This window comes from Trachypithecus francoisi, unplaced genomic scaffold (genome assembly GCF_009764315.1).
Source record: "Trachypithecus francoisi isolate TF-2019V2 unplaced genomic scaffold, Tfra_2.0 Lachesis_group4, whole genome shotgun sequence".
NCBI lineage: Eukaryota > Metazoa > Chordata > Mammalia > Primates > Cercopithecidae > Trachypithecus > Trachypithecus francoisi.
In genome coordinates, this window is record NW_022681469.1 from 106,382,950 (window position 1) to 106,410,420 (window position 27,471).

Consider the following 27,471-nt stretch of genomic DNA (forward strand, 5'->3'; position numbering starts at 1 on the left):
AGTTCTGGAGAATGATGGTGATGGCTGCATAACGGCCTGAATGTGCTTAATGCCACTGAACCGTACTCTTAAAAATGGTTAAGAAAGTCCATTTTCTGTTATATGTATTTTACCACAATAAAAAAAGAAAGAGGCTGGGTGCAGTGGCTCACGCCTATAGCCCTAGCATCTTGGGAGGCTGAGATAAGAGGATCGCTTGAGTCCAGGCATTCAAGACCAGCCTGTACAACATAGCAAGACCCTGTCTCTTAAACAACAACAACAACAACAACAAACAAACAATTAGCCAGGCATGGTGGCACAAGCCTGTAGTCCCAGCTACTTGGGGGGCTGAGGCAGGAGGATCACTTGAGCCAGGAGTTCAAGGCTGCAGTGAGCTGTGATTGCACCACTGCACTCCAGCCTGGGCAACAGAGTGAGACTCTGTCTCTTTAAAAAAATAAAATAAAATAAAATTTAAAAAGAGAGAGAGAAAAGAAAAGAAAAAAGAAAGAGTTTTGAAATTATGAACAGATGGAGTAAGACTGGCATTGAAAATAGAATGTAAAAAAAATAGAATGAAAAAAAAACAGGAATACGGAAGCTGGAGAGATCTTGTTCTATCTGGCGTTCCTCTCTGTCCCAAACTTGAAGACCAGATATTAGTAAATTTCCCCAGCCTCTGTTTCTAGAAGCTTCCTTTCCTATCTCCCTGGTGGTTTGGTATGTGGAGACGCAGCATTTGAGAGGTGATTCCAGAAATTGGAACCATTAATCCAGGCTGGTTGTCCCTTGCACTGAGAGGCCAGCTGGCTTTGGGAACAGTGTGTGCGCCTCGCGGCGTGGGCTTCCCGCTGAGAGCGCACTTACGTGTTAGTTCACACATGGTCGATGTGGAGCTGCTGTTCACCGTCTTGAAGCTGCTTTGGGCTATTGGGGTAAGCAAAGCAGAAAGGTGGTTAGCACGCAGGGACACGGCCATTGCAGGAGATGTGCGGCAGGAACAAGGGAGACAGGCGCCTTACTGGGATGCCAGCCACTGCCCACGCTGCACCTCCCAGGGCAATAAAGACTCCGCTGCCACCCAAGCTTTCTACCAGCTCCCGGTGGGGGCTGCCGCACCTCCTCATAAACACAAAGCACCCCAGTCCCAGACAGGCAAGGTGCCCTCACCGCTCTGATTCAGTGAAACACATTAGTTTTTGGCACAACTTAGTGCCAAGTGGCAGGACACCTTTTCTCCCAGTCACCCGAGGGCAGCTGCAGCTGACTCATGCTCACGCAGGGAGCCCCGGCTGGAGGAGCCGAGCAAACCACCACAGGGAGAGCTGCACGACCAAGTGCATAAGTCCAGTGCATCCCGGGGCCTTCTACTGTGCTGTGTTTTGATTTTGCGACAAAGCCCAGGGAGATGGTAACTGTCTGGTGGTCAGCAAGGGCCACCTTTGGGGTGTGCCAACAGCGCAGACCACAGTGCTGCAATTTCCCATTTCCAACACTCATCAACACCATGCCTGGCGCTGTGTTGGGGTCAAGCTGTGTGAGCACAGGAGCTGCCGCCGTCTGCACATGTGGCCTTATGGAGGGAACCAGGTGCGTGGAAGGCCCCGCAGCTGGCTTTGGTGAGTGAAGCAGGCAGCCCCGATGCCATGGGGATGGCAGAAAGCGGGAGGGCGCTGTCCACACGGTGTGTTCGCTGCTCCCTCACTCTGTCCCCAGCACCAGGATGTCAAGGGGCAAAGAGTATTTTTGTGACACCGTTTGCTGGGTGCCAGGAAATGAACCCCCTCTAACCTCCGTCCAACAGAGGAGGGGTGGGAGTGGGCAGCCATCCCTCCCCAGGGTTCTAGAAGCTGCCTTGAAGGCAGCTGGGCCCTCGTCTGAGCAATGATCATGGCGCAGTGCAGGCCGAGACAAGATCAGCCTGGGGGTGAGCACCACGGGCTCCATGCTGAGGTTGTGCCTGGTACAGATAGGTGGGGCCTATCCCTGGACTTGGGTTTTGCAACAGTTTCCCACTGGCCCCCTGCCTCCATCTCAGGCCCCAAAGCCCTTCCCCACTGACGCCGGGAGCATGCAGTCCCTGGAGGCCTGGCAACTGCTCTCCCCTTAACACAGTCTGTGGCAGACAAGGCCCCTCTGCCTCCCGCAGCTGCACCCGCCTGCCGCACACCTGCACTCCGCGTGCCCCTGGTGGGCAAACCCGCCTTCTCCCTGTTCCCGAGGGCAGGGCTGCCTCTTCTCTCAGCCTTCTCTGCGGCATTTCCCACCATGATGTGCACTAAGCAGATGCCGAGGGTCCCCTGGGACCCTCGCTCCCCACGCCAGGACAGAGGGGCAGTCTCACCTGTGAGCTCAGCACGTAAAGCTATAGGGCTTTTGAGCGTCTTGGCCTCAGTGCCTGACCCGGCTTCATACTCCAGCTCCCGGTAGTAGATCCTGTATCCCTGAAGAAGGCCGTTCAGGCTTTCGTCCCTCGGAGGCTGCAAAGACATCACACCGACTCAGTCACACCACAGGAGTCAACCCAGCTGGCCTGCAGCGGGGCTCACCTCCACCCCTGTTTAACTCGCCGGCTGCACAGAAGGAAGTCGCAGGTTCCAGCGACAGGTGTCAGATTCGTCAAGAGGAACCCAGGCAGCTCCCAGGGCACAGCACCGAGCTGTGGAGCCACTTTCAGAATGCCGGTTTTCACGTGCATGTGTGTGGGGACACGAGCACTTTGTCCCCTGTTCAGCTCAAATCCTCAAATGAGCCCCCAGGTCGGGGCAGGAGGCTGGGGACAGACGCAGGAGGCTGCGTGCTGTGCGGTGAGCCCAGAGCAGGGCGGAATCTCGAGAGGCAGTCTGTTCTGAAGCACCTACCAGCTGACTCCACCCTCCCTCTCACCCCCATGGCCACCCAGGCTGTGACTGCCTTACCGTGCCCCTCACTGATGCTTCCCCATGCCAGGCCACCTCCACTGTGCCTGACTCAGGCCTCAGGCTGGAATCCCCACAGCCCCTTGTACGATCGCTGGCCTGGCCTATCGCCTTGTGGTGTGGTGATCTGTTTCATCTGCCCCAGGCAACCCATACACCCTTGCCATCCAGCTCTCACCCTGCAGTTCTTACCAAGCCATGGCCAGGCACTCATTAGATGCACATTAGACTCCCATGGAATAGGGAGCATAGGCAGATAAGAAGTGGAGGTTCAGGTCCTGCTGGAACCTAAACACAGGATTATGAGACCCCAAGATCTGCCGTCCACTTTAGGATGTGGCTGTTTGCCGCTGGAGACCCAGCGCAAGGCTTGCCTCTTCCTTCGGTCGGTTTCGGTTTATAAGTAAATTTGGGGAGGACGTTTCCATGTAGGAGATAAATCTGAGACTGACAAGGGTCCTCCCATTCCAGGCGGATGCCTTGGAAAGCCTCAGCGACCTTCGCACTCATCTGGGTGTTGAGCCTCCGAGTATCTGGTCTCTCTTCTTGGGATACTCAGATGAGGGATAAGGAACAGGAACCTTCTAAGCTGTGACTAGGAGATGGCTGAAGATGAGGCCATGGAGCCTCGTCCAAGGACGGATGTGCGTGGAACTTCTGGTGCCGCGCTCACTGTGAGGCCCTCACACCACAGCACCATCCTGCTCCCAGGGCAGAGCCACAGCCTTGCCGCACGAGAGTCCCTTTGCTGTGGGTTGAACTGTGTCCCCCTAAAAGACATGTTCAAATCTAAGCCCTGTCGCCTGTGAACCTGACCTTATTTGGAAATAGGGTCTTTGCCCTGAACCTGACCTTATTTGGAAATAGGGTCTTTGCCCCGAACCTGACCTTATTTGGAAATAGGGTCTTTGCACGTGCAATTGGTGATGACAAGGTCGTACTGGATTAGGGGGAGGGTCCTAATTTGATGAGTAGAGGGAAATTACGAGAAGAGGGAAGTTTGGACACAGGACACACAGGTGGAACAACCAGTGAAGATGGGGACAGAGACTGGAGTAATGCGTCTGTAAGTGAAAAACGCCAAGAGTTGTTGTCGGTCACCGGAAGCTGGAAGAGGCAGGAAGGATCCTCCCTGGAGCCTTCAGAGGGAGCAGGACCCTGCCAACACCCTGAGTTTGGACTTCCGGCCCCCAGAGCTGTGAGAGAATAACGCTCTGCTCTTTCCAATCACCTAACGCGTAGTAACTTGTTTTTCTGCCCCCCATAAATAACACATCCTTGCAATCCAGACTCTCTCCCATCCTCACTCTCTGAACCCAGGCACCAAAAGGGGTTGGTTTAGAGAAATCGCTTTCTCTTTGGACTCTTGCTACTCACGAGACAAAACCCAGACGTGGAGGAAGCGGTGTTCTTTGCTCCCCAGGCTCTCTGATAGAATGACTTGGATAGCGAGCGGGGCTTGCACTGCGGTAGCAACGAGGAACAACACTCACTCACACATGCAACATGCGACACGCACGCACCAGAGGAGCACCGTGTGTACCCAGCGGACTCAGGAGGTTTTCCAAAATGAGGTCTGCTACCACGTTAGCTCAAGCAGCCCCCAGGTCACTGCCGCGCGGGGCTGCAGCAGCTGTCCCTCTCCGTGGACTTTCTGACTCCCCCATGATATTCCCAATTCAGGAAGAGCACGAAGGGATATAATTCCCCCGTCAGGCGCAGAAAAGCATAACGGGAACACCTGAGTGGACTTGCTGCGTCTTTGCGATCCACATCTAAGGGGCCCTGCAAACCCACACCCTTAGACACCACTCTAGCCTGGACACAGCTCCACTCCTGGCCTAGGGGTGTTCGACCCCAGTGTGCAAACCCAGGGCCTGAGAGAGCTGCTGCTCGGGGGGCTGCATCTGAATTCGCAGTGTTCCCCCCATGGTGTGCTTGTCAGTGCCCCACAGCCCTCTTCAATCTTGCAGAAAGTTACAAGGGTCACATATCCATCCTGTGGGCTGCAGTCCCAGGTCCGAGGACTCCCGCTGCCCACCACTGAGCAGAGATGGGGACATGGCGCTGCCTGGCATCTGGCTCCAAATTCTCAAATGGAAGGTGGAGTTGGGCTATTATCTGGGAGGGACTTTTTTTTCTGCTGGCTTTTCCTTTTTCTCTCTTTACCCTTTATTGGCTACCACCAGCGGCTGAGGGGACCTTGGGGCTGGCTCTGCTCCAGCCTTTCTGCTCTGGCCCCGGCTGGCCGCCTTCACAGGGCCGGGGTGTGCTCAGACACCAGGCCAGAACCGCTGAACCAGAGCCCGGGACTTCAATGTCAAATGAGGCTCTCTTGTTTTTGCTTCTTTTTTAAGCTATAAAAAAACAAGACACCCCGCTAAATCAGAATCTGAAAATGATGGTTCTGGAATTCAGATGTAACTGGGCATCCCAGGTTTTCTCTGGATACCCGCTCCCTCCCTGGCACTGCTTGCTTTCTGTCGGGACAACCTACAGATGGAAATGCCTTTCAAAGCGCCTCCAGTAATAGAGCTACAGAAACAAAGCGGAAAGTGAGCCAGCACAGATGAAGGTCTCTCCAGGGTGTGGTGTACCTGAGGCAGCGGCAGACGATCAGTAAGGCACGGCAGGGTCCCTGAGGCATGTGGCCACCCCATCCGTCCACACCCTGTGGCCACTGACCACTTTCTCCAGCAGGGAGCCCTTCACCGGCTCAAGGGGTTCCCAGCACTGCTCAACTTGCCAGGAAAACAAAATAAAACCCAAACCTGACCAGGGAGCTATGAGTCTGGGAAGCTGAGAGCTGGCAGAAAAGGAGGAGTAAGAATAGGAGACACAGTCCAGAGGCTGGATGGGGGAGCAGGCGGGGGAGGCTACAGTGTCTGCTGATTGTATTAAATGCTCTTTTTCTTTTCTATGATTTTGACGATAGAGCAGCGTTTGAGATGCCAGCAATAGTCACTCACAGGTGTCCTGCGCTGCTCAATTGCTCCTTCTCCAGCTCCCCCATCTTGGGCCCCCAGTCCCGCTCTGCACCCCTTCCCTTAGGGCTGGGCATGTCAGACGGTCTCCTAAAAACCAGGGGTGCTGATGGGGTTCCTGTTCGGTGTCCTCCCTGTGGAGTCTACAGTATCGCGTTCAGAGCAGCTTTTAGGTTTTCAGTTGTTTTACTCCCACTCTTTAAAAATTAGTCCCTTGTGCTAGGAGTGGGCACCGGTCAGCATTGCATGCAATTGCAAACTGGCTCCAGACAGTGTCGTGATGAAAGCACTACCAGAGATGTGGGGGCACAGCGGAAATCCTGGGTGTGCATAACACACACACACACACACTTGCACATCCACTCACATCACCACACAAGGGGGTTCCAGGTCATCTGTTCTTTCTTTTTTTTGAGACAGGGTATCACTCTGTTGTCCAGGCTGGAGTGCAGGGGTGCGATCAGAGCTCACTGCAGCCTCGACCTCCTGGGCTCAAGCAATCGTCCTGCCTCAGCCTCCTGAGTAGCTGAGACTACAGGCCTGCACTACCACACCCGGCTAATTTTTAAATTTTCTGTAGAGATGAGGTCTCACCATGTTGCCCAGGCTGGTCTCGAACTCCTGGGCTTAAGTGATCCTGCAGTTTGCTTTTTCAAACTCTAGCCCTGGTTACTGAGACTGAAATTAAAACCCTTATTTTGTAAGGCATCCTTCTTCAAACGCAACTGTTAGCCACATTGAAATAGAAGGTTTACTTAACCTCCTTCTTAGAAGAAATATAATGGATGGAAAAGTTGGAAAAGTCAGTACGTGAGACTGAAGAGAGGCAATTCTCCGCAGGCCATCTGGCTTTCAGAGAGAGGAGACAGACTGGTTTCTGCACTGAGCCCCAAGCAAGTGTTCTCCATGGCTGTTTGCTCTCCATGGTCATTCTGCTGACTACGTCAGCCATAAAGAGTATCAGCCCTAAAGCGCATCTGTCCTGTGTGACTCGGGCCACTGCAAAGAGGTGGCTCTAAGGGAGGCAGGAGAGCTCTGTGCCCAGGGGCCCTCCCACAGGGAGGGAGGGCAGTGCCCGGAGCCACCAGGAAGGCCTGGTGCTCTGGCTCCTTGAAAAGCTGCACCTGTCTCCTCCCACGGACTCACCAAGAGCTCAAGGCATCTTACGGGAGGATCACAGACAAACACTGAGCTCTGCCCCTCGGGGAATGTATTCCAGCCTTGCCATCTCATTGCATTTACGAGATCTCCTGAGCTATCGTGCACCAGGTGCCAGAGAGTGAGTGAGGAAGGCGGCTCTGAAGCCTCAGAGAGGGCGAGCTCTGCCGGGAAGAACTGGAGGATAACTGCAGGGAATGGCGTTTGAGCTGCCCTTGGAGGAGGAGGTGGCTTTAGATGAGGGGAGAAGGGCTGGCCCTCTGTGAGGCGGGCACGGTGCCTGGTATAGCCCCGCTAGACGGCAGTGAGGGGTGTGAAGGGCAGGGGCAGGTCTGGGTGGGTCTAGGAGCAGCAGCCAGGCTACGGGGACAGTTCTCAGTGCCTGAACCAGGACTACCCCAGGTCCCAGGTCAGTCCCCACTTGGGTGGTCTCCCCAGAAGGAGACTGGCTAGAAAGGAGCCTCCTCCAATCCACTGGAGCCATGGATGGGCTTGGTGGGTTCCTGGGTTACTGCTATTCCCGGTAACAATCAGTCTTGCAAAAATGCACGTACAGGAGCCCTTTGCTGAAGGAGCCCCAGAGACTTCCAAGACCCTGGGGGCTTCTGACTTTCCTCTCCTGGGCCCCTGACAACCACACAGCAACACATCCCGGCTAAAGGCTTTCACCCAGCACACGGCTGTGCACCCAGAGAGACTGCTTTTTTTGCCCAAGGCTCCTGGTCCACCCAGATGGTCCCAGGTGGTCCTGCTGGGAGTCCTGTCCTTGCTGTTCACACTGGTGGTGGGGTGGGAGTGGCTGGAAGATGAGAGACCTCAGCTTCCATTTCTGTACTCTGGACTGACTATCAGCAGGACGAAGAGGCGAGCAGACAGATCAAAAGCTTACGGGCAGGACTCTGTAAGTACCAGCCAAGCAACTTCACCCTGAGGTCGCCTTCAAAGCCTCCCTCTAGCCCCAGATTAGACCCGTGGCAGCTCCAGGCACTGGGACCTCAGAAGGAAGACTGCAGAGGCCTCCAGCCAGCTCTGCAGATACACAGACGAGACAGGATTACAGACAGTGCAATTTACTTGTGGGGGAGGAGGGAAGCTGGGGTGGGGTGGGGAGGGCTGGATTCAATTCACCAAAACTATCAACTAAGCAGGAAGTTAGGAGGTTGGGACAATAAAAATGTTCTCCCTGGGGACCAAGTGTGGCTTCCCAGCCTCTGGGGCTGGAAGATGGAGGGGAAGGGGCCGAAGGTTACTGATCTTGGACTTGCAGATACTTCTAGTCAAGGTGAATGAGACGATTTAGAGTTATAAGAAAAGGTCAATCTCCCTTGCCCAACAGATAAAATGTCCATCAGCCACCGGGCTGGGGCCACATATGGCCTACAGGCTAACTGATGCTGTTTGCACCAGAAATCCCTGAAGAGTCAAAATGCATCCCCTCCCGGCAGGAGTGTTCCAGGCTTGGGGAGGGGTTACAGGCGGCCATACCCCACCACCCCGAGGGTGGCTTCCTTGAAGGCCGCAGCTGGTGGAGGCCACTCTGTCAGCAGGTGCCATCTTCCCAGTGGGAGCCTCACTTATAAAGGGTCCAGTGGCTTCATGGAGATGCCCAGGCCTGCCTGCATGGGGTTCTGAACTGGGTTCAACCACATTTCCCATTCCTGGACTTTGGGATTAACCTGTCTATAATCCGTGAAAGAGGCTCTCCAACTCCAGAGGTCCTTGGAGGCATCAGTAGGGTAGCTCCATGGAACCCACGAGGTCAAGGTCAGGCTCTAGATTCGGGTCCTGGCCTTGCAGCCACCTTGCAGTATAAGCTTGGGCTGGCTGCTCAAACTCCCAGGCTCAACCCCGTGCCCACAACAGGCAGAAGTCTGGCCAGATGGTCTCCAGTGTATTACATGACTTTAAACAAAAGATTCGCTTTGCACCACAGACCCGTGTCCCCAGCCAGCCCTTCGCATGTCCCTGACTCTGCATATGCCCAGGGGCAGGCCATGTTCGGGTCTTCTTCATGTTTCAATGCCCACAGCACCTGGGCCAGGCCTCAGCCATGACGGATGCTTAGCCAGAGCCCCGGGGTGGAGTGGGACTTGCTGGAGTTCAAGATGACCTCATCTGTGTGTCACTGCACCCTGGTTTGGCCATCTGTGTGGAGAGAAGCTTGAAGGGAACTGGGAGCCCCACCTCAAAACACCTTCCCTCAGCCTGCCACACCTCAGAAATTTGTCAGCAGCCTTCATGGAGGTTCTTCATTTTTCAAAAGCCCGTTTTGTTGTTGTTGTTGTTTGTTTTTGTTTTTTCCGAGACGGAGTCTCACTCTGTCGCCAGGCTGGAGTGCAGTGGCATGATCTTGGCTCACTGCAACCTCCTGGGCTGCTCACTGTAGCCTCCCAGGTTCACACAATTCTCCTGCCTAAGCCTCCCAAGTAGCTGGGACTACAGACACGCACCACCATGCCCAGCTAATTTTTGTATTTTTAGTAGAGACAGGGTTTCACCATGTTGGCCAGGATGATCTCAATCTCTTGACCTCGTGATCTGCCTGCCTCAGCCTCCCAAAGTGCTGGGATTACAGGCATGCCAAAACAAAAGCGCCTGTTTAAATGCAAATGACCTGGTAGGAGTGTGCCTGGGTTTTATCACCAGGCAGGGGAGGCAGGAGGAAGTCAATGCTCTGGGGAAGACCTGGGAGGGTGGGCATCTTGGAGGCCACAAGGTTAAGTGGAGGGAAGGCCTGGCGGTGGGAGGAGGCAGGACCTGCATGGAAAGCCTCCCTCCTTCCAGCTGCCTGCACGGGGACCCCTGGGCCCCTTGCCATTGCTGGCCTCTGTGGAACTTCCCACCCAGCTCCCTCTGCTGAGGTGGGGAGCAGCAGGGCAGGACCTAACTCTCCCAGTTCTAGAGACAGGGAGCTGGGCTGAGGGAAGCTCAACCACGTGCCACTGTCTCCTGCAAGTTCAGGCAGAGCAGGTGCCTAAATCCCAATCTGATCCGGCCACCATGGTCCCCCGGGCATCCGAGCTTTCACTTTCCATCCTGTGCCTTCTGCTTCCTGGAAAGTAGGACAGGGATTCTCTCTGGAGTTCGTTCCTGATGGTTCTGAGAGCACAGGAGGCTCAACACGCAATCGCCACGGGACACAACACCAGCGATGTCACCCGTGAGCCTTTCCTCGGGCTGTGCCAGGGGCCCCAAGCTTCTCCAGCCTTTCACCACAGGAGCCCATCCGTCCCACAAAGTGCATTCAGATGCTCCTCCAGCCAGAGTTAGTTTTGTTCCTTCTGCTGTCTTCCTAGCAATGCCCTTTAGAGCCCACCATGCTTAATGAAAGCTCTTCACATTCTGCGGCCTGCTTCGGTCCCCTCCAGAGCTCAGAACCCCATGCAAGAGCTGGTCCTCTGTGGATGATGGCACAAGTGAAGAGAAAAAGAAACAACCCCAAGATGTGTTCTGAAGCGGTGGGATGCCTCCCCGCCTTTGCCCAGGCAGATGTAACCCTCCTCTGGGAAGGTGCCTGTTACACTGAGAGCCTCCCGCAGGGTGTGATCCATTGCTTAGGAATTTTTTCTTTGCTAGAAAACAGCCTCAAAACCCACTTACAGGCTGGGCACAGGGGCTCATACCTGTAATCCCAGCCCTTTGGGAGGCCAAGGAAGGAGGATCGCTTGAGTCCAGGAGTTTAAGACCAGCCTGGGAAATACAGTGAGGCTACATCTCTATGAAATTTTTTTTTTTTTTTTTTTTTTGAGATGGAGTCTCGCTCTGTCGCCAGGCTGGAGTGCAGTGGCCGGATCTCAGCTCACTGCAAGCTCCGCCTCCCGGGTTTACGCCATTCTCCCGCCTCAGCCTCCCGAGTAGCTGGGACTACAGGCGCCCGCCACCTCGCCCGGCTAGTTTTTTGTATTTTTTTAGTAGAGACGGGGTTTCACTGTGTTAGCCAGGATGATCTCGATCTCCTGACCTCATGATCCGCCCGTCTCGGCCTCCCAAAGTGCTGGGATTACAGGCTTGAGCCACTGCGCCCGGCCCTCTATGATATTTTTTAAAGAAGTAGCCAGGCATGGTGGTGCACAGCTGTAGTCCTAGCCACTGGGGAGGCTGAGGTGGGAGGATCTCTTGAGCCTAGGAGTTGGAGGCTACAGTGAGCTATGATTGCTCCATTGCACTCCAACCTGGGTGACAGGGAAAGACCCTGTCTTTAAAAGAAAACACAAGCCTGGGCATGGTGGCTCACGCCTGTAATCCCAGCAATTTGGGAGGCCAAGGTGGGTGGATCACCTGAGGTCAGGGGTTTGAGACCAGCCTGACCAACATGGTGAAATCCCATCTCTACTGAAAATACAAAAATTAGCTGGGCCGTGGTGGTGCAGGCCTGTAATCCCAGCTACTCAGAAGGTTGAGGCAGGAGAATCACTTGAACTCGGGAGGCAGAGGTTGCAGTGAGCTGAGATCGCATCACTGCACTCCACCCTGGGAGACAGAGGGAGTTCTAATCCTTAGTTTTCAAACAGAACTGGACCCCATGCAAGGCAAGGATTGACTGTCCTACTAAGAAGAATCAAGCCTGACAGTCTACTATGGGAGGCATTTAAATGGGTCTATAGCCTTGAAATTACAGCCCGTGTTTGCTTTTTTTTTTTTTTTTCAGACAGGATTTTGCTCTTGTTGCCCAGGCTGGAGTGCCATGGCGTGATCTTAGCTCACTGCAACCTCCACCTGCTGGGTTTAAGCGATTCTCCTGCCTAAGCCTCCCGAGTAGCTGCAATTACAGGTGCCCACCACCATGCCCAACTAATTTTTGTATTTTTAGTAGAGACAGAATTTCACCATATTGGCCAGGCTGGTCTCGAACTGACCTCAGGTGATCAACCCGCCTCAGCCTCCCAAAGTGCTGAGATTACAAGCGTGAGCCATTACGTCTGACCCTGTGTTTGCATTTTTTTTTTTTTTTTTTGAGGCAGAGTCTCCCTCTGTCTCCCAAACTGGAGTGCAGTGGCCGGATCTCAGCTTACTGCAAGCTCCGTCTTTCGGGTTCACGCCATTCTCCTGCCTCAGCCTCCCGAGTAGCTAGGACTACAGGCGCCCGCCACCTTGCCTGGCTAGTTTTTTGTAGTTTTTAGTAGAGACAGGGTTTCACCGTGTTAGCCAGGATGGTCTTGATCTCCTGACCTTGTGATCCGCCCGTCTCAGCCTCCCAAAGTGCTGGGATTACAGGCTTGAGCCACCGCGTTCGGCCCTGTGTTTGCATTTTTAAAGAGATCACTAAAACAAAAACAAAAACAAACCACATTTACAGGTGAAACATTTTATTTGGAATGCAAATCTATATTTAAACCGAGTTTCTTTTTCTTTGTTCTTTTTGTTCCGATGCAGTAAATTACTCATAATTTTAATTATACTTCAATTGCCTGGCAGTTGACAAGCATTTATTTCTATAGGACGTTGTATTGACCACCTCCTGTTCTTGCAATTAGCTTGTTCTGCTGGGCTCTGGAGGGGGATGGCTGAGGCACACACCAGCCCGGCTCCTCCAGGCGGCACTAGGCATGTCCCTGAGCTGTCCAGCAGCACCAAGGGGGGCTCAAGCCCTGCACCATCCACTGGGGCTGACAGCAGGTGATGCCTTCACAACCCTTGTTTGGCAGAGGTGACGCATCCCAGTGCTGACACTCACTGCCTTTATAGGAAAGAAGCTTACCTAGGTGAGGTATTGGCAGGCTGCTGCCACGTCGACAAAGAAAATGGGAATTTTCTGGTAGGATTCAGCATGGTACAGAGTGCCAATGTTCTTGTGGTCGACCGTGTTGGTGCAGGTTAGAAAACGAGCACTTGGGACTTTGCGTTTCCATTTTGAATGTCTTTGACCTCCCACTGGAGACCCTCACGGGTGTCAGGGCTGAAGCTCGGGTCTGGGGGTCTGGTGGGCCCCAAAGACTGGAGATGTTGCATGAGACCTGAGCTCAGCTTTGTGACCTTCTGTTCTTACAAAGGAGGAACCCGGAGCCAGAGGGGCCTCTCAGGGACACAGTCCCCCGATGGTAAGTTGCGGGTGGGTCCTTTGCCACTTTGCCAGTGGCTCCCAGACAGATCAGGGGCTGTGGCTTCCCAGGGGCAGGGGTGGGGCCCAGGCTGCTTTCTTGGTTCCCACTCTGGCCCCCTTATGCTCTGGTAAGCTCAGCAGGGTTGAGTGCCACAGAAGCCCTCTTCCAGTTCCACCAGGAGACGCTGGGACATTCTTTCATCCCCTGGAAATGTTCCTATCCTACCTAGAGAAGGTAGATCCCTTAGCAAGACAAAGGAAGCCGGGATGCAGCCCCGCACACCTCCACGGACACTTGAAGGAGACTACACGCTTTTCACAGACCCCAGCTTGTTAAACGCCCACTCTCCATCCCTCAGACAAGTGGCAGTAGCAAGTGATATGTGGGTGAATCACATAAATTGCCACTTTCATACTTAAAACATAGTCATATTTCATAGGACCATATGGCAAGATGGGGGAAGCGGAGCCCCTCCCCAAGCTCCTCCGGCTGGCCCCATCCACGGCCCAGCCAGGCTCTGCTCACTGGGTTCCTCTCTTGCATCTCTAGCACCACGCACCTCAAGCCCACGCCCAGGAAGGCTGCGGCTGGCGCTGCTCACTCAGCATGTCTCTCTCCCGGCCCAGCAGGCATCTCTGGCACCTGCTGGCCTAGCCTGGGCCTCGTCCTTCGTGCTGCAGAGTGAAGCCACTGCTCCTTGGAGTGGCCCCTCTGCAGGGCCCTGGAAGACACTCTGTCTGGGACACCTGCTGGTGGTCTCGGCTGTGTTTCCCAGCATCCCTTCTGTTTCCTGCAGCCCCTCCTTTCCACAGAACCCCTTCCTGTCTCCCTCGTACCAGTGGAGGGCATGTGGCTGGGAAACTCCCTCACTCTCCAAGGCCATGTCCAGACCATTGTTCTCCTCTTGATTTTCTCCTGATTTCCCGAACCATCATTCCCACCTGCTGCCTCGGGCACCCTGCCATTGTCCTTGAGGACAGCATCAGCTCCGAGGAAAAATCTTGCGTCCATCAGACCGCCCTCCCGACCCCAGCCCAACCCCAGCTCCCAGCAGCCACTCCTAGGCTGACCTGGCCTCGCGCTGCACCCGCCCCACGCCAGCCCCATCCCACCATGTTCCCAGCTCCCTGGCAAGGCAGCCCCCACTCTGGCCTCGGGAACTTCCCTGCGGGCCAGAAGCTTCGACTCTGCCCTCGTGCTTGGCCCCCTGCCCGTCCGTCTGTTGTGTCTGTTGCCAGCCAAGTTCCAGCCCTCAGGAAACTCAACATCTGCCTGCCCCGGACCCGGGCCACACGGCGCAGCTCCCCACTCCACTCTTCAGCTAGGATCGCCCTGGGGCCTGCAGCTCTTCCTTCGGCAGTTCTGTCCCTCTGTTATATTTGTCATCAATGTACTTGTTAGTAAGCATTACCCAAAATTGAAACTAATGGAAAGAGACGGCAGCGTGTCCTTCAATGCCTTACCGGAGCATTGCTGAGCAGGCCCACCAAGGAGTCTGTGATTATCTGGAAGAACATGCCTTTGTTTGACTCACCGCGCACTGGAGATTAAAGACCCAGTCTTAGCCAGGCACAGAGGTTCACGTCTGTAATCCCAGCACTTTGGGAGACTGAGGCGGGTGGATCACCTGAAGTCAGGAGTTCAAGACCAGCCTGGACAACATGGTGAAACCCCGTCTCCACTAAAAATACAAAAGTTGGGTGTAGGGGCATGCGCCTGTAATCTCAGCTACTTGGGAGGCTGACGCAGAAGAATCGCTTGAACACAGGAGGCAGAGGTTGCAGTGAGCCTAGATTGTGCCATTGCACTCTAGCCTGGTGACAGAGCAAGACTCCATCCCAAAATAAGAATGTAATAATAATAATAATAATAATAAATAAAGACCCAGACTTCGAGAAAATACGTACAATCCAGTAGTTAAATTTTGTCTGGTTGCAGATGACTTCTCTAGAAAAGCTAACTCCAGCGGTTGCAGTTTTACTGCGCTGTAGGGCAATAACCAATTTGTGTATACATAGAAACCTTGCTCCTACGTCCTCGGTGAAATGCCGAGACATACCCAGTTCCTCCAGCGCTCTCAGACTGACCTCCCCATCCTGCCGGTCCCTCCCGAAAAAGGGGAGTCAAGTTCACTCTCTGCATGCATCGCAGCCCTGCTCCCAATGTTTTGGAAATCACACTGAGATGATAACTGACACCATTTCCCCCTTGCGTTTGTGAGTCTGAGGGGGTGTCTCCTTGGTTCTACTCTTAAACGCTTAGCTCAGGGCTCCGCTTGCAGTCCACGTCCAGCTATCGTGGCTGAACGTGCAGGGAAATGAGAACACATTTGACAAAATGCACGTGATTCCCCGCGCTCTTACCTGCCACTGTATCAGGACAGAGGACGTGGTGTGTGGCGTCGCTGAGACGGATCCCGGGGGCTCTCCTGGAACTGAAACACACAGGAGAGAAAAGCAGGGATCAGGGTGGTTGTTATGGTCTGCCGCCCTTCCCAGGGCCACCCTCAGGGAGTGTGGGAGGCTGATGAGCCCTGCCTCCTCCCTTCTCCAGGGGTCCCCTTCTCCTGCCCTTCCTTGGGGCTTCCCGGAGCTTCTCCTTCAAAGCCTGTGCCCGGGATAGGAGGAACCCAACCCTAACAATGGCCCTGAGAAACAGATCCAGACTGGGCTCTCCCTGTGGTGGACATTCTGAGAGCCGCCCCTCCAGAGAGGCTGTCCTGGAGCTCTCTGGCTCGAGACCTTCCCTGCAGGGCTCAGATCTTCTGGTAGAGGCAGGGAACATATCTTTTTTTTTTTTTTTTAGATACCTAGGTGAGAGCTACTTTTCCTGAATAGGACACATGATCATGCCAGGTCACTTGGTTTGAAACACTAAAGGGCTATCAGGAAAGGGGGTCAATTTCTGGTGAGGCTGCAGCTGGCTGGGACAGCAGGGTGAAGTAAAGAGGGATCTGCCATGGTTCTGCTCTGCTCTCTGGAGGGACAAGGTTGGTTTGACCTCTGCCCATGGCAATGCCCTGCACTCTGGCCAAACTAAACTTTTTGTCATCTGCCATATCCAAGAGACCTTCTGTGCCCCTCTTCCCTGCCTCCTCTGCTCCCTCCAAATCTGTGTGGTCCTGTCTTGGCATATTGAACTGAATTCTTATGCCTCCCCAGCTGTAAGATCCTGGGTGTCCAGCAGAAGCACGACACACATTCTGCATCCAGTCCATATTCACTGAACGGAATGAGGATGTTCTTCCCACAGGCCCGCTTGTGCATCTAGTAGATGCCTCTCCACTCATAACCCAAGATTGGGTCCCAGGGTCACCTGCTCTGTGATTTTCCTCTGGACCTGAGAGGCACCCCCTCGTCAGCCCTGGCCGTGCCTGCATCAGTCACACCTCCACCATCCCTGTTCTGCTTTAGGAATGGGTCTCCCTCCAACTCTCTTAATCTCCTGTGGTTCCAGTTTAATGGTGGGCCCTCTAGCCAGCTTCCTGACAGCCCTGGTGACACAGCAGTGCCATTACAGGGAGTTCTCAATGTCCTCGAGTTATGAGGTTGTGCAGTGAAATAGAAATCACTGTAAAAAGACACTGTTCATCAGTAAACCGTACACATACTCAGAGGACTCTCCCTATCACGCCAAGGGTTTCCTAACCCCTGGAGAGAGTCTGTGCGTGCCAATCTCTAGATAGCGTAAGACAATACAACACAAATACAATGCAAATCCATTGCAAAAAGAAAACTGCACATCCCGGGAAAGACGATTGACAAGATAGGTGCATCAAAGCCCGATTTGAATATCAAAGGATAAGAAAGGCCTCTGGAGTCTGAAGAGGCCCTTGAATATTTTTTTCAACAATGGTCCTTTTGGATGCCGCCCTGGAGGGCAAAGAGGCTGTTGCACTTTGCTCTCACACAATCTGTCAGAGAGATTATGACAATGACATCAGCTCGTGTGGGTTTTTGTCCTTTATTCTAAGATTTAGTGCTTAGTTGCAAACATTACCTCAACTGTGTTAAAGGTAAGGTTAAAATGAATGCATTTATATAGTGTTTGTTTTGTAATTTGGTTGCCGCAAAGCCTTTCCCTTGTGGTTTAGTGTGACATTGGTCTCCACTTTAAGTGGGGAAGGCTTGTCCAGTTACAAGTAGCCTGGGCCTCCAGGTTTGCTACAATAAAGCTGTGCAGTATTTGCATGTAACCTGCACACATCCTCCTGAATACTGTAAATCATTTCTAGGTTACTCATCAGTCCTCCTACAATTTCGAATTTGTAACACTGTTATATAACAATGTTGCAATGTTATAATTGTAGGTACCCTTATGAGTAATCTAGAAATTGTACAATGTCATAATACTCTCCAAACAAATACATAGTTGTTACACTGTATTTCTTTAATTTGTATTTTTAACTTTTTTCCTGAACATTTCAATCCACAGTTGGTTGAATCCAAGGATGTGGGACCCTTGGACAGTGAGCTCCTGGGGCTGATCCCAGTTCCTCAGGGCCCAGCAGGGCTCACTAAGGCCCTGGACCACCCCATACACCCAGGGCGGCTCCTCTCCTCCTCACTGGCTTTCCCCACAGCTCCAATAAATCCCAGGATTTGTGCTCAGAAAACAGTTGGGTGAGAGGCAGGAGCCACAGAAGCCAGACAGTGCTTTTCTAGGGGCAGGTGCACTTTTCCTGGAAGCACAGCTGGCGCCTGTCGGAGGCTCCTGCGGGTTCTGCTCTGCTGGGAGTGCAGGGTTTGCAGCAAAACAGCCTCTATGAGTTGCTGAGAAGCCAGGAATGGTTTGCTCAACTCCTCTGCTGGTCCCTGAGGCCAAGGGAGGCCTGTGCGGGAGAAGCCACACTTCCAGGTCATCAAGAGAACAGAACAGAAGATGTGAGGTCACAGGGTGAGCCAGTTGGAAATTGGTTTATTGGAAAATTCTTCCACTGGAGCGTTAAATGGAAAAGACAGTGCTTTGGGGGTCGGCTGCGGAAATGATGATGAAGCGCTGCTGGGTGAACTAAGTGCTGGGTTTCCGGCCTGGGAGCTGAGCTATTCCCCACCATCCATTCTTTTCCATCCCACCTGTCCTGTGATCACCGCTGGACGCGGCTGATAGAGCTGCCTCCTGGGCTTGCCACAGGCCTGGGCCACACAGAATGACAATCCATCTTCAGGCCCAACACCATAGGATGGAGCAGGTGAAACCACCACCTGGAGCTCTAAGGAGACCTCACTTCCCATCACTTACCTGTGCTCTTGTCAGAGAGTGGCTCGTGAATGAGAAAAACTGGGAAAATCTCTTAAAACCCAGCTACCCACTGACATTTATTTTTAATGACCCTATCAATTATTCAATTTCTGGGATGCTAATGGATAGCAGGGGCTTTGGAAGCCAATCAAAGAGCCTTCCATTCCATTTGGAAGCCCTTGAAACCTTGATTTATGACCACAGGCTGTGCGGAAACCCTCCGAGCTGTCTGTCACTAATGGAATTCTACTGCTTACCACCGCTCCCTGGTGACCCCTTCCTGGCTCAAGACGAAAGTGGGGCCTAAGTGTCTCGGGCTCCAGGGGCAGTGGCCAGGAACGCAGTCTGGGCCCCGGGTTGCTCACCATCCTGCAGCGTGGTCACCGCCTCTGTCTCCGAACTGAAGTCGCTGTCCCCAATGTCATTGGTAGCTTTCAGGCGCAGCTTGTAGGAGGTGAAGGGCCTCAGTCTGCAATGTGGAAGAGACCGTGACTGCCGGGCCCCTGCCTCCCTGTCCTGCCCTCAGGCGCTCCTGGTGGAGCCCTGGGAAGAGGGGCAAATCCCTCCCCTGCCCTGAGAGCTCTGGCCTCCTGTGTGGGCCCGAGACAGGTCAGCGAGGAGGCTGTTCTTGGGTTGGACTCAATCACTTCCTAGGTGCAGTGAGCAGGGGCTTTAAGAGGACCCTGGACGTGTCCTGGGAGAAGCCTTTGAACACCTGGATGGTCGAAATCCTCAGGGAGAAAGGAGCTGCACAGAGGGCAGTGAGTGTAGGCGTCCTGGCCAGGGGGAAGATTCTGCTCAGGGCTCCTTGGGGAGGCACTGCCAACCCCTCACTGGAGCCACCTCTGCCACTCCGGTGGGTACCTCACTGCTCTCCAAGGGATCCAGAGAATTCCTCAGGAAGTGCTAACTCCCCGGGCCCTTGTGCTGATCCGGAGCGTAAAATGAGTTCCCGCCTGATTCCCACGCTCCGTCCTCCTGGAGCTCTTTACTGGCCAGGCCCAGCCTTGCAGGGCTCTCTAGGGTCCACTTCCTGCCCGGCTGCAGGCAGAGACCCACCGGCCCCGCATCCCTACCATTCGCTGGGGCTGACATGGTGCCAGGCACTTGGCAAGTGCAACCCCTTTCAACCCACGCGAGCTCTGGGAGAGGAGGCATCATTATTCCCATTTCGAGGATGATAAAACGGAGGCCCATTGCTGCAGGACTAGTAAATGGCAACAGTCACATGTCACTTTACAAAAGACCACATCCTGTCAAGCATCCAAGTGAAAAATGCCCCCAGCCCTTCGCTGGAGATTTTAATGGGACTAATGCTTCCCTGAGGTGCCTTCCGGTGTTAGCACTTCAGGCCTACTTCCATCTGCTCACCCACCTTCCTTCCTCCCATTCTTCCTCCCTCCCTCCCCTCCTTCCTGCCTTCTCTCCCTTCTTTCTCCCTTCCTGCTTTCCTTCCTTCCTTCTTCCCTTCCCTCCTTCCTTCTCTCCCTTTCACCTCCCTTCTCTCCTTCCTTTTCTCTTCCCTTCCATTCCCTCCTTCCTTTCCTTTCTTACTCCTTCCTTCCTTCCCTTTCTTCTTCCCTTCCCTCCTTCCTTTCTTCATTCCTCCCTCCCTCCCCTCATTCCTTCTTTCTCTCTCTTCTTCCTCCCTTCCCACTTTCTTCCTTCCTTCTTCCCTTCCCTCCTTCCTTCTCTCCCTTCCACCTCCCTTCCCCCCTTCCTTTTCCCTCCCTTTTCTTCATTTCCTTTTTCCTTCCTTCCTTCCTTCCTTCCATCTGTCCAGCTATTCCACATGCAATGGGTCTCCTGTGCCATGTCTGAGACTAAGACTTCAGCCAAACTCTTTTGTGCAGATGATGCTGAGATCTTGGTGAAGCCCTAGCTGGTCAGGGACCTGCCCTGCAGCCCAAGCATGCTCAGTCACTGGCTGGTTCCTCTCAGATGCCCTTTATTTGACTTCTGAATGAGCAAGTGAGGAAGCTGCTCTGTTCTCCTCCCTGGCGGGCAGTGGCTCTTCATAGATGAGGGCTCCACCCTCCTCAGTTTCCAGACCAGAAAACTCAGGGTGCCTCAAGACTCTCAACCTCTATTACTCATGTCTAAAAGTCTCCTCAACTATCACTGTAAGCCGAAGCCCTCATCACCTGAAAACCAGTCTTCCGTCCTCACTCCCAATGGAATCTGTAAACCAGTGGCTTTCAAATGGAACCTTGTGGATCTCCAGGACTCTGAAGCCTCTGACATCCAGAGCCCCACATGGCCCGTATCAGCCAACAGCAGCTCCATGCCCATAGGGTTTATGCATTTGGGTTGGGTCATATTTGGTTTAAGGGAAGGATTCTGCTTTTTAGAAAACTGATAACCATTTTTGGAAATCATGATCAGATGCTATTCCTGCTTTCAGGTCCCCATCCTGCCTAAGACCAGGTGACAGTGTTTCTCTACCAGTTCACACCTCAAGGCATGTTTTTCCACTGCAACCCTCCAGAACCTGGTCTGGTCTTGCTACTTCCCAGTCCCTGACTGCAGGCACATCTCAGCCCCTCTGCACTCAGCGTCCACAACTGGAAAAATAGTCACAGGAGGCAGCTGGCCTTGGCCCCAGCTTTAATGGAGATGCTTCTGAAGTCCGACCATAAAATGACCTTTGCTCCAGGTTTCTGGGAGATAGCCTTTGCTAAGTTAAAACAAACCATCTCCTCTCTGTTCCTAGCATCCTAGGAGTTATTTTGTCTCATCTGGGTGATAATCATGTGTTTTCTCCCGTGACCTCCCTGCCTCATCCATCTGCGCTGCCCACCATAGCCCCACTGGCTCCTTCTCCTCCTGTACCAGGAGGCAGCAGAATGGGCATTAGGAACGTGGACCCCAAATTAAAACTGCCTGGCTTCTACCTCCCAGTTAACCTGGGACAGCATACTTTGCCTCAGTTTCCTTATCTGGGCTGATAATAGCACAGGCATCATGAAACTGATATGAGGCTTAAACTCAGGCGAGGCACTCAGCAGAGAGTTAGGCATGTGGTGCAAGCTTGCTACGGATCAGCTGTTCCCATGGACCTGTAAGCATTCGCTGAGATGGCCCTGCCCTGTGTCTCCTATGCCCTGTTCCTTCCCTTCATCTTCTGCATCATGATGGGTGACATTTCCTTGATGACTGTCTGTCTTTACAAGACTCAGCATCCACGAGGACAGGGACTGAGTCGGCCTCCTTTCCTGCTGTACCCCAAGAGCCAAGAACACCCAGGAGGCACTCAGCAGATCTGTGAGAGGAAGGATTGAATAAGAACGCTATTCCCCATTGCTGAAGTTTCTCGGGGTGGGGAGGGGGGTTGCCTATGAGGACATATAAATACCAGAGTCACATCTGGCACACAGTAGATGTTGCAGAAATGATGTGTTTACTTATTTATTTATTTATGATTATGCTTACTTATTGATGTATTTGCTTTCTCACTGGCCTCTGGCATTGAATTGTAATTATACTCAGCACTGCACTGTTTAGTACTTCACGCTTTGCTATGATTTGGGGGTTTGGAGCCACACTGCAAGCTCCTTGAAACCCCTCTTTCTCCACTGTCCTGCCTGGATCTGGCACTGAGTCAGGCACACGTGGTGTGCCGTAAATACGTGGCAGGTGGCTGGACAAATCAGCCTGGCTCCCAGACAAATGGGGTCGGGTGCGCAGGAGGACAGACAGCAGAGTTCCTAGCGTGAGGCCTGTGTTTTGCCGGACTCACTTCATTCAACAAGGATTGATTAAGTGTCTTTGCGAGCTGCAGGGAACACAGAATGCGGATCTGTGGGAGGTAACCCTCTCGGTGGAAGCCACACCAGTGCCCTGAAACCAGGCAGAACGCAGCTCCAGCAGCCTACGGGAGGAGCAGACCCACTGCCCAAATAAGACAGGCAGCAGGCAGAGCTATCATCCCCTCTCCTGGCCCTGCGGTCCTAGACGGTAGTGTCCTCTGTGCACTCACCCCAAACTGCCTCTTCACTTCCCTGCAGCGCTGCTCTTGTGGATGACTGGTCTACCTCCTAGGCCAAATGTCTGATCCTTGAGCCCCCCGCCCCCATTGCTCCTGCCACGCTCCCTCCTGTGGCAGAGCAGGACTTTGGTGACTCCTTGATAAAGGAACAAACGCCCACAGGATGCAAGAACACCCTCCTGCAACCCTTCTAACTCCCCCTAGTTCTGCACTCTGTTCATGCTTCCAAGCCAGCCCAAAACTCTGCTTTGGAGTGGGCCTGGCAGGATTCCAATGCTGGCTCTGCCACTACTCACTGGAGCAAGTCAGTGTCTGAGAGCCTCGCTGTATTCGGCTATGGACATGGAGATAGCAGCACCCGGGCTTCCAGGGCTGTTGTGAAAATGACATCGCATCACCCATCCTCATGGAGTCGGGTGGATCGTGGCGCACAGCAGGCAATGAATAAATGTGATGTGCTTTTTCCTGTCTTCCCAAAAGCTTTCTCTGGCTCCCCCGCCCCGGAGCCCTCACTCGTCCCCAGGAAGCCATCGACGCTGCCTGGTGCCCCACCACCCCGGCCTTTGTTCATTCTCCATGCCTCACTTCCCAATTCTCCGTGTGCAAACTCAGAAGCTGGATAGATTTAGGGATATTTTTGAGAAAACATCTGCCATCTAATCTCTTTCTTCTAATCATCCCAAACTCAGGAAATAAATAATGTGGGTAATACAGGACCCTCACCATCTGAACTTGCTATCAGAACTCTTGCTACCCCAAATCAATAACCAATCTATTCAGAAAGCCAGTTAGTACTCGTACTGCCTCGGATGGCTAATCACATACACAAACTTGACCTCCACAGCCAAAGTGTTCTGGAATGGGCGTTGGGGAAGGACACAGCTTAAGTTCCATGTTCCTGCCTCAGAGCTAAATGCAGAGTCTTAAACAGGAGGAGCTCCATTCATTCATTTTGGTTCTAATATAAAATGGATGAGTGCTGAGCATCTTTCTAAAGCGATTCACTGCTGTCTTTATTTGCTTATCTGAAAGGCACTAAAAATGTTTCTTAAGAAATCACTATTGGCCGGGCCTGGTAGCCCATGCCTGTAATCCCAGTACTTTGGGAGGCTGAGGTGAGAGAATTATTTGAGGTCAGGAGTTTGAGACCAGCTTGGGCAACACAGTGAGACCCTGTTTCTAAAAAAAAAAATTTTAAACATTAGCCAGGCATGATAGCATATGCCCGTAGCCTTAGCTACCCAGGAGGCTGAGACAGGAGGGTATGTTGAGCCTGGGAGTTGGAGGCTGCGGTGAGCGATGATGGAGCTACTGCACTCCAGCTCAGGTGACAGACAAAAACAAATAACCAACCAACCAACCAAACACAAACACTTAGACCTCACTATTGTATCACAAAGAATATCAAGCTCATGTATCACATCCTTGGCCAAGTCCATCTGATTCTTTTTTTTTCTTCTTTTGAGACGAAGTCTCACTCTCTCGCCCCGGCTGGAGTGCAGTAGCGCGCTCTCGGCTCACTGCAATCTCCGCTGCCCAGGTTCGAGCAATTCTCCTGTCTCAGCCCCCTGAGTAGCTCGGGTTACAGGCGCCCACCACCACGCCTGGCTAATTTTTGTATTTTTAGTAGAGAGATGGGGTTTCACCATGTTAGCCAGGCTGGGCTCAAACTCCTGACCTCGTGATCCATCCTCCTGCCTCAGCCTCCCAAAGTGCAGGGGTTATAGGCATGAGCCACCACACTCAGTTCATCTGATTCTTAAATAATGGTATTTTTAAAAATTACATTATATGGAAAAAGAAAAAAGAAAAAAAGGAAGGAAGGAAGGAAGGAAGGAAGTCACCTGAATGGAGCTAGGGTCATTGTGCTGACATTCATTGAGTCCCTGCTGTTTTCCATGCTCGTTCCCTCCGAGCCTTTCTGTCTTCTGTTTGGACCCCCTGCACCTATCCCATGGGAGAGCTCAGAGGAGGAGCTGAGCCCATCACTATCGGACACACAGCTACCCCCTGAGCCCACACAGCAGGACCTCCAGAACCTCCAAGTCACACTGGGCTCACAGCCCTTCTCTTCTTCCTTTCTACTGCATTTCTGTGGGTGGCTACCCCCTCTCACTTCAACCATCAACCAGACACTGGCAATGCCTGAACACATCTCAGACCCAACCCCACTCCCTGGGGGTCTAGACCCATATTCCCTGCATGTAGTCACGGTCACCAAATTTAGACAGTTAAACTCTTTATGTTTTTTGGATACTTGCAGATTTCACACAACTGGTGAAAGTAAAATGTAGCTGTCAGGATTATTAAACAGGAAGGGAGATTACACTGTGGCAGTGTACAAAATATCGCCTTCCTGGGATTCTCCTGTGACATGTTCTCTATTGATAGGCAGAGGAAGCATTTGTCCTAGTTATGGTCCATTAGGAAATTGACAGCGGTATCTCCTATACCAAATTAAACTGTCTGTCCTAAAACATGGACCTCTCCTTTCCAGCATGAAGTCCCAGGCACACAATTACTCTGTTTGGTTTCAGAAGCCTTCAGGAATAGTGGTTGGATTTTTTTTTCCTTCTTTTAGATGGTTACACAAAGGATGAGGTTATTTCTATCTGTGAACACACTGCCAATTCAGCTAAGCATCCTGTGTATTTTGTTAAGTCAGGCTGGGCGTACCCGGCCACACTCCCCTGACCCTCGGGGCTGTGCCAGGAGAATTCCAGGGCTCCAGGAGGATGGCATCTGCCACTAGGAGTGCCTTCCTCTGGAGGGAAGAGAACTGTGCCTCTCGAGTTCTGTTGCTGTTGCTCAAAGGGCAAGTGAGATGCCGGCAGGAACCTGGCGGACACTCTGACTATTCCAATTGCCTTATTTCTTGGCTGCCAGTTCGCTGGCGGTCAGTAATAAGGCAAACCTTGCACTCACAGAGCTGGAGGGAACAGCAGGATCCCTGCTCCAGCCCTGCCTTTCACAGATGAGAAGTCAGAGTCCTAGCAGGCAGCCAAGGGTTGGACTTTTCCAAGGCCACGTGGCTATTAAGGAGAGATTGACTGTGGAAAGCTTGGTGTTCAGATGTACACGTGTTGGGTTTTCAGATGTTGCTGACGCTTGTAAATTAACTGCAGGACCTGGATTGTGTCTATGGAGCCTTGACCTCTGGCTCCCAGAATGTGACAAGTACAAAAACCTCAGGAAATATCCTTTCCATTTAGAGACGTCGAGGCACCCGCATATGCGTTACTTAAGATATCTCTGCCTCAATGTCTGCGTGTGTAAAATGGGGATAGTGAGAAGTCTGGTCTGTGTGTTCACACAGCTGTTATGAACATCGTATGAAATGACAGATGGAAGTGGTGTTGAAAATGACAGGTGCTGGACAGGATGAGGGATTCCGGCAATGATGATGGCGATGAGGACGGCGGTGGCGGTGGTGGTGGTGGTGAAGTCCTGTCAAAGTTTTAACTGTCTGGAAGCTGAGTGACTAGAACACTAGGGAAAACACCTCAGAGGGAACATCAAGCTGGAGCTGCTGCAGCCTCGTTTTCCTAACATGAAGGGCATAACCACAGTTGTGGGGATGGAACAACTAAATTCTAAATTCTAGCCTGCCAGCATACGGACCTCACCAGATGCTGTGCCCTGCACGGGGGAGGCCAGGCAGTGGCTCTGGCCCTGCTGCGAACAAGCCCTGTGTGCACGGACCATTCCACCTCGATTTTCAGAAGAGCAGAGGGCTGCTTGGACCATGAGATTGGAGAGGGTGACTGTGCCAGGGTGGGTCCTTTGGGGCTGCAGAGAGCTGGAGCTGTGCACTGGGACGCTGGCTTCCTTGTTGGTCTGTGGTCTCCAATGGGGGCCTGGGAGCCGCAGCATGGGTTCCATGGGTTCCCGCAGCATGGCTGACCCTTCTTGGGCTGCTCAGGGACTCTGGTCAGGATTTGCATTTGACACCCAGCTGTGCCTCCTGGGGAAACCGTATGGGGCTGGCAAAGGTGACACTGGCATCCATGACCATGACCGCCCAGAGGGCCTTATCATCATCTCCAAACCTCGCAACTCAAAGGCCAGGGAGCTGAAGACGCCCGAGAACCCGTCACCTGCCCCAGATCACTCAACGGCAAGTGACAGAAGCCAGGCTGAGCCTGCACAGTTCCAGCTTCACAGCTCTGTACCGAGATGCCCGGCGGGCCACCCCTCCCTGGGCAAGTGGTTCACCTCCATCATGGGCCTGGTCCTCAAGCCAGGGATGGGGGTTTTGGATGTTTCTCTTCTCTTTGAAACCCCCGTTGTCATATCTAGGACCAGCGACACCCACACTCCAATCAGCCCTCACTCCAAAGTCTGAACTTTGCCCCCAGGGCAGAGTAGGGCAAGGGTGGTGTTCTCAGGAGCTGCCAGGGGCTTCACCTGAGACCTGCCTCCCTCCCTACATTCAGGTTCAGCCAGGCAGGGCTGAGATGGGCAGCCTCCAAGATGAAGGTGGCTGGGCGCCACGGAGGCTGGGCGGGGGCTATGGGCAAGCGACCGACTTTTCTGGCTGTGGTCTTCCTCTGTAAAGCGGGATCATGGTCTCGCCTCACTGGGTGATTGTAGGGATGCAGAGCTGACCTATGTGACCATCTGAGAGACAGAGGAAGCTCGCCAGCCTGGAGACGACCATCTCGTCCCCTCCACCCTCTTAGGCATTGGTGCAGGTTCCAGAGCCCTTGGACACGGAGGGACTCACTCTAAGAGCCCCACTCCACAGCCTGGAGTGTGAGCTCAGCAACAGGGGACCAAACTCTGGGCTGATGAGAAGCACAAGGCAGGTGTCCCAGGTGGCCCTGCCCGGGCAGGGCCTGCAAACACGACGGCCCCAGGAGGGCCTAGGCAGGACACATGGTGAGGGTGCGGGACTCCTGGGGTGGCTTCCAAGCCCTAGGACACCCATCTGTGTGACTGTGGCAGTTTCCTTGTCTGTAAAGAGTGGGTGAGTCTGTAATCGCAGTCGTGAGGACCCTGGAGGACCCACAGGACACCGCTGCTACTGTCAATGCAACCCTCTCCCATGCTGAGCCCAGAGGTCCAGTAAATAACTGAGTGGATGGATTCTTGTCTTGTCCCAGGCATGCCCTCCCGTCTCCCCATCAGCCATCACTAAGGAAGCACAGCACTCGTGG

General features: G+C 53.2%; 1 protein-coding gene across 1 annotated transcript in view; it reads right to left on the minus strand.

Annotated features, from left to right (window-relative positions):
* The window catches only part of SDK1 (sidekick cell adhesion molecule 1), a 990,930-nt gene that overhangs the window by 92,137 nt on the left and 871,322 nt on the right, over positions 1–27,471 (minus strand). The window contains 4 exon segments of the mRNA XM_033191941.1: positions 850–909; positions 2,327–2,462; positions 15,447–15,517; positions 18,690–18,793. Of these exon segments, the coding sequence (XP_033047832.1) occupies positions 850–909; positions 2,327–2,462; positions 15,447–15,517; positions 18,690–18,793 (371 nt within the window).